Source organism: Haemorhous mexicanus, assembly GCF_027477595.1.
Source record: "Haemorhous mexicanus isolate bHaeMex1 chromosome 32 unlocalized genomic scaffold, bHaeMex1.pri SUPER_32_unloc_2, whole genome shotgun sequence".
Classification (NCBI taxonomy): Eukaryota; Metazoa; Chordata; class Aves; order Passeriformes; family Fringillidae; genus Haemorhous; species Haemorhous mexicanus.
In genome coordinates this window covers 29,097-35,577 of record NW_026775983.1, presented here as the reverse complement: position 1 = coordinate 35,577, position 6,481 = coordinate 29,097, and the positions used below count along the sequence as shown (strand labels likewise).

General features: G+C 54.0%; 1 protein-coding gene across 1 annotated transcript; it reads right to left on the bottom strand.

Moving 5' to 3' along the window:
- Positions 1-687: 687 nt before the first annotated feature.
- PPT2 (palmitoyl-protein thioesterase 2) lies at positions 688-6,234 on the bottom strand. The gene is made up of 4 exons (XM_059837336.1): positions 6,157-6,234; positions 5,773-6,012; positions 1,079-1,233; positions 688-739 (listed from the first exon to the last, which is right to left on the bottom strand). The coding sequence occupies exons 2-4, from the start codon at positions 6,010-6,012 to the stop codon at positions 688-690; spliced, it is 447 nt and encodes a 148-aa protein (XP_059693319.1). The 5' UTR covers positions 6,157-6,234.
- Between the last annotated feature and the right edge of the window lie 247 nt (positions 6,235-6,481).

Genomic DNA, 6,481 nt, shown 5'->3' with positions numbered 1-6,481 from the left:
CTCGGGGGTCTCGGGACCCCCACCCACCCTGGCTGTAGCCCAGCAGGTGCCCCCTGTGAACACCCTGGGACCCCTCCCCATGACCCCTGACCCCCAGGGGTCTCGGGACCCCCACCCACCCTGGCTGTAGCCCAGCAGGCGCCCCCTCCCCATGGCCCTGAGACCCCCTCCCCACCCCCGGGGGTCTCAGCCCCCACCCAGCCTGGATGTAGCCCAGCAGGTGCCCCCCTCCCCATGGCCCTGGGACCCTCAGGACCCTTCCCCACCCTCGGGGGTCTCGGGACCCCCACCCACGCTGGCTGTAGCCCAGCAGGTGCACTCCCAGGACCCTCAGGACCCCCTCCCCACCCTCGGGGGTCTCAGCCCCCCACCCACCCTGGCTGTAGCCCAGCAGGTGCACCCCGTGGGCACTGTGGGACCCCTCAGGACCCCTCCCCACCCTCGGGGGTCTCGGGACCCCCACCCACCCTGGCTGTAGCCCAGCAGGTGCATCCCCAGGACCCTCAGGACCCCTCCCCATGACCCCTGACCCCCGGGACCCCCACCCACCCTGGCTGTAGCCCAGCAGGCGCCCCCTCCCCATGGCCCTGGGACCCTCAGGACCCCTCCCCACCCTCGGGGGTCCCGGGACCCCCACCCACCCTGGCTGTAGCCCAGCAGGTGCACCCTGTGAACACCCTGGGACCCTCAGGACCCCTCCCCACCCTCGGGGGGTCTCGGGACCCCCACACCACCCTGGCTGTAGCCCAGCAGGTGCCCCCCTGTGAACACCCTGGGACCCTCAGGACCCCTCCCCCATGACCCCTGACCCCCAGGACCCCCCACCCACCCTGGCTGTAGCCCAGCAGGTGACCCCTGTGAACACCCTGGGACCCCTCCCCATGACCCCCGACCCCCAGGACCCCCACCCACCCTGGCTGTAGCCCAGCAGGTGCACTCCCAGGACCCTTTAGGACCCCTCCCCACCCCCGGGGGTCTCAGCCCCCCACCCACCCTGGCTGTAGCCCAGCAGGTGCACCCCCCAGGACCCTTCAGGACCCCTCCCCCACCCCCGGGGGTCTCGGGACCCCCCACCCACCCTGGCTGTAGCCCAGCAGGTGCACCCCGTGGGCGGCGTTGGCCATGATCGGAGGCCAGCGCCTGCCGGAACCCGGCCACCTGCAGCCACAGCGGCCGCAGCGACGCCCCCCGGTCAAACAGGTCCAGAACGGTCACCTCCGTCCCTGGGTGGCTCTGGGGGGACAAAAACGGGGTCGGGGACCCCAAAAATGGGATCAGGGACCCCGAAAATGGGGTGAGGGACCTCGAAAATGGGATTGGGGACCCCAAAAATGGGGTCAGGGACCCCGAAAATGGGGTTAGGAACACCAAAATTGGGTCAGCGACGCCCCCCGGTCAAACAGGTCCAGAACGGTCACCTCTGTCCCTGGGTGGCTCTGGGGGGACAAAAACGGGGTCGGGGACCCCAAAAATGGGATCAGGGACCCCAAAAATGGGGTAGGGACCCCAAAATTTGGGTGAGGGACCTCGAAAATGGGGTTGGGGCAGCCAGAAATGGGTCAGGGACCCCAGAAATGGGTCAGGGGACGCCCCCCCGGTCAAACAGGTCCAGAACGGTCACCTCCGTCCCTGGGTGGCTCTGGGGGGGACAAAAACGGGGTCGGGGGACCCCAAAAATGGGGTGAGAGACCCCGAAAATGGGGGTGAGGGACCCCAAAAATGGGGTTAGGAACACCAGAAATGGGTCAGGGACGCCCCCCGGTCAGACAGGTCCAGAACGGTCACCTCCGTGCCCGGGTGGCTCTGGGGGGACAAAAACGGGGTCGGGGACCCCAAAATTGGGATCAGGGACCCCGAAAATGGGGTGAGGGACCCCGAAAATGGGTCAAGGACCCCAAAATTGGGTTAGGAACACCAAAATTGGGTCAGGGACGCCCCCCGGTCAAACAGGTCCAGAACGGTCACCTCCGTCCCCGGGTGGCTCTGGGGGGACCAAAAATGGGGTCGGGGACCCCAAAAATGGGATCAGGGACCCCGAAAATTGGGGTGAGAGACCCCAAAAATGGGGTTAGGAACACCAAAATTGGGTCAGGGACGCCCCCCGGTCAAACAGGTCCAGAACGGTCACCTCCGTGCCCGGGTGGCTCTGGGGGGACAAAAATGGGGTCGGGGACCCCAAAAATGGGATCAGGGACCCCCAAAAATGGGGTAGGGACCCCAAAATTTGGGTGAGGGACCTCGAAAATGGGGTTGGGGCAGCCAGAAATGGGTCAGGGACCCCAGAAATGGGTCAGGGACGCCCCCCGGTCAAACAGGTCCAGAACGGTCACCTCTGTCCCTGGGTGGCTCTGGGGGGACAAAAACGGGGTCGGGGACCCCAAAAAATGGGATCAGGGACCCCGAAAATTGGGGTTGGGGCAGCCAGAAATGGGTCAGGGACCCCAAAAATGGGATTGGGGACCCCCAAAAATGGGATTGGAGAGCCCGAAAATGGGATCAGGAACCCCAAAAATGGGATTAGGGACCCTAAAAATGGGGAGGGGGACCCAAAAATTGGGATTGGGGACCCCAAAAATGGGGAGGGGGACCCCAAAAATGGGATTGGGGACCCTAAAAATGGAATTGGGGACCCCAAAAATGGAATTGGGGACCCCAAAAATGGGGAGAGGGACCCCAAAAATGGGATTGGAGACCCCAAAAATGGAATTGGGGACCCCAAAAATGGAATTGGGGCCCCAAAAATGGGATTAGGACCCCAAAAATGGGGTTGGGGACCCCAAAAATGGGGAGGGGGATCCCAAAAATGGGGTCAGGAAGGCCAAAAATGGGATTGGGGACCCCAAAAATGGAACTGGGGACCCCAAAAATGGGGTGAGGGGACCCTAAAAATGGGGAGGGGGGACCCCAAAAATGGGATTGGGGGACCCCAAAAATGGGGTCAGGGACCCCAAAAATGGGATTGGGGACCCCAAAAATGGAATTGGGGACCTCAAAAATGGAATTGGAGACCCCAAAAATGGGATTGGAGACCCCAAAAATGGAATTGGAGACCCCAAAAATGGGGAGGGGGACCCAAAAATGGGGAGAGGGACCCCAAAAATGGGATTGGGGACCCCAAAAATGGAATTGGGGGACCCCAAAAATGGATCAGGACACAGAAAAATGGGGTCAGGAAGGCCAAAAATGGGATTGGGGGACCCCAAAAATGGGTGTGAGGGACCCAAAAAAATGGGATTGGGGACCCCAAAAATGGGGAGGGGGACCCCAAAAATGGGATTAGGACCCCAAAAATGGGGAGGGGGGACCCCAAAAATGGGATTAGGACCCCAAAAATAGGATTGGGGACCCCAAAAAATGGGGAGGGGGACCCCAAAAATGGAATTGGGGACCCCAAAAATGGGGTGAGGGACCCTAAAAATGGGGAGGGGGACCCCAAAAATGGGATTGGAGACCCCAAAAATGGGGAGGGGGACCCCAAAAATGGGGAGGGGGGATCCCAAAAATGGGGTCAGGACACAGAAAAATGGGGTCAGGAAGGCCAAAAATGGGAAATTTTGGGGGTATTTTTGGGACATTTTTAGAGGATATTTTTGGGGTGATTTGGGGATATTTGGGGGGATTTGGGGATATTTTTAGGATATTTTTGGAGAATATTTTTGGGGTGATTTGAGGATATTTTTAGGATATTTTGGAGAATATTTTTAGGGTGATTTGGGGATTTTTTGGGGTGATTTGGGGATATTTTTAGGATATTTTGGAGAATATTTTTGGGGTGATTTGGGGATTTTTTGGGGTGATTTGGGGATATTTTGGGGATATTTTTGGAGAATATTTTTGGGGTGATTTGGGGGTATTTTGGGGTGATTTGGGGATAATTTTAGGATATTTTAGAGGATATTTTGGGGTGATTTGGGGGTATTTTGGGGTGATTTTGGGGATATTTTTAGGATATTTTAGATTATTTTTTTGGGGTGATCTGAGGTTATTTTGGGGTGATTTGGGGATATTTTTAGGATATTTTTAGAGAATATTTTTGGGGTGATTTGAGGTTATTTTGGGGTGATTTGGGGATATTTTGGGGTGATTTGGGGATATTTTTAGGATATTTTAGAGAGAATATTTTTGGGGTGATTTCGGGATATTTTGGGATGATTTGGGGATATTTTTTAGGATATTTTGGAGAATATTTTTGGGGTGATTTGGGGATATTTTGGGGATATTTTTGGAGAATATTTTTGGGGTGATTTGGGGATATTTTGGGGATATTTTTGGAGAATATTTTTGGGGGTGATTTGGGGATATTTTTAGGATATTTTGGAGAATATTTTTGGGGTGATTTGGGGGATATTTTGGGCTGATTTGGGGATATTTTTAGGATATTTTAGAGGATTTTTTGGGGGTGATTTGGGGATATTTTTAGGATATTTTAGAGGATTTTTTTGGGGTGATTTGAGGATATTTTGGGGTGATTTGAGGATATTTTTAGGATATTTTGGAGGATATTTTTGGGGTAGATTTGGGGATATTTTGGGGTGATTTGGGGATATTTTTAGGATATTTTGGAGGATTTTTTTGGGGTGATTTGGGGATATTTTGGGGATATTTTTGGAGAATATTTTTGGGGTGATTTGGGGATATTTTGGGGGTGATTTTGAGGGTGTACTTAAGATATTTTTGGGGTATTTTTAGGATATTTTGGGGATATTTTCAGGGGATTTTGGGGATATTTGGGGGATATTTTAGGGGTGGTTTTGGGGACATTTTGGGGATATTTTGGGGATATTTTGGGGACATTTTGGGGATATTTTGGGGATATTTTGGGGACATTTTGGGGATATTTTGGGGATATTTTCAGGGTATTTTGGGGATATTTTGGGGATATTTTCAGGGTAGTTTTAGGATATTTTGGGGATATTTTGGGGATATTCTTGGGGTATTTTGGGGATATTTTGGGGACATTTTTAGGATATTTAAAGGATATTTTCAGGGTATTTTGGGGGTATTTTTAGGATATTTTAGGGACATTTTGGGGATATTTTGGGGATATTTTGGGGACATTTTCAGGGTATTTTTAGAATATTTTGGGTATATTTTGGGGGTATTCTTGGGGTATTTTGGGGATATTTAGGGGAAATTTTAGTGATATTTTGGGGATATTTTGGGGATATTTTTAGGATATTTTAGTGATATTTTGGGGATATTTAGGGGACATTTTGGGGATATTTTCAGTGTATTTTTGGGATATTTTTAGGATATTTTAGGGATATTTAAGGGATATTTTTAGGATATTTTAGTGATATTTTGGGGATATTTTGGGGATATTTTTGGGATATTTTTAGGATATTTTAGTGATATATTGGGGATATTTTGGGGATATTTACAGGGTATTTTTAGGATATTTTCAGGGTATTTTGGAGATATTTTGGGGATATTTTGGGGATATTTTGAGGATATTTTAGTGATATTTTGGGGATATTTTGGGGGTATTTTGGGGATATTTGAGGATATTTTAGTGATATTTTGGGGATATTTTGGGGGTATTTTGGGGATATTTTCAGTGTATTTTAGATTTTGGGGGTATTTTGGGGATATTTTCAGTGTATTTTAGGGACATTTTGGGGATATTTACAGGGTATTTTTAGGATATTTTCAGGGTATTTTAGTGATATATTGGGGGTATTTTGGGGATATTTTGGGGACATTTTGGGGACATTTTGAGGGTAGTTTTGGGGTGTTTTGGGGACATTCTGGGGGTGGTGGCGGGGCTCCCACCTCGTTGATGAACTGCCGCAGGTGCCGGAAGTCGCTGGGGCTGTCGAACAGGCCGTGCACGATCACCACGGGCCGGAACGGCCCCCCCGCCCCCACCCCCGCGACCCCCGCCCCAAATCCCCGCAGCGGGGGGAGGGGGAGGGGCGGCCCCAGCAGCAGCAGCAGCAGCAGCAGCAGCACCTGAGGGGGGGGGAGGGGCAGCGCCCCTCCCCCACCCGCCCGCGACAGCGCCGGGCGCATCTGTGGGGGGAGGGGAGGGGAGATCAATGGGGGGAGGGGGCAGGGGGAACCCCCCGCCCCTCCCCCACCCCGAGCCGGGACCCCCCCCCCCAAAAAAATCTGCCCCTTCCCCTCCCCCACCCCCCACCGCGGGGCCGTGTTTACCTCCCGGCTCCCCTCCCCCGCGCCGACGTCACTTCCGGTTCCGCTCAGCCCCGCCCCTTTTCGGTCCCACCCCCTTCCCCCCTTTCAAGTGCGAGATTCGCGGGGCCCCTCCCCCACCCAGTGCCTGTCGCGATAGTGGGGGAGGGGCTGGAGGGGGGGATGCGCCCCTCCCCCCGCTCTATTTGGCAAAGAGGGCGTGGCTTTGCTTTGTGGGGGCGGGGTTTCTCCGTTCCCACGCCTCGAGAGGGGGCGGGGCCAATATTGATCCCACCCCCTCCTCGGGGGTCTCCCGGCCCCTCCCCCCGCGCCCAATTCGGCAAAGTGG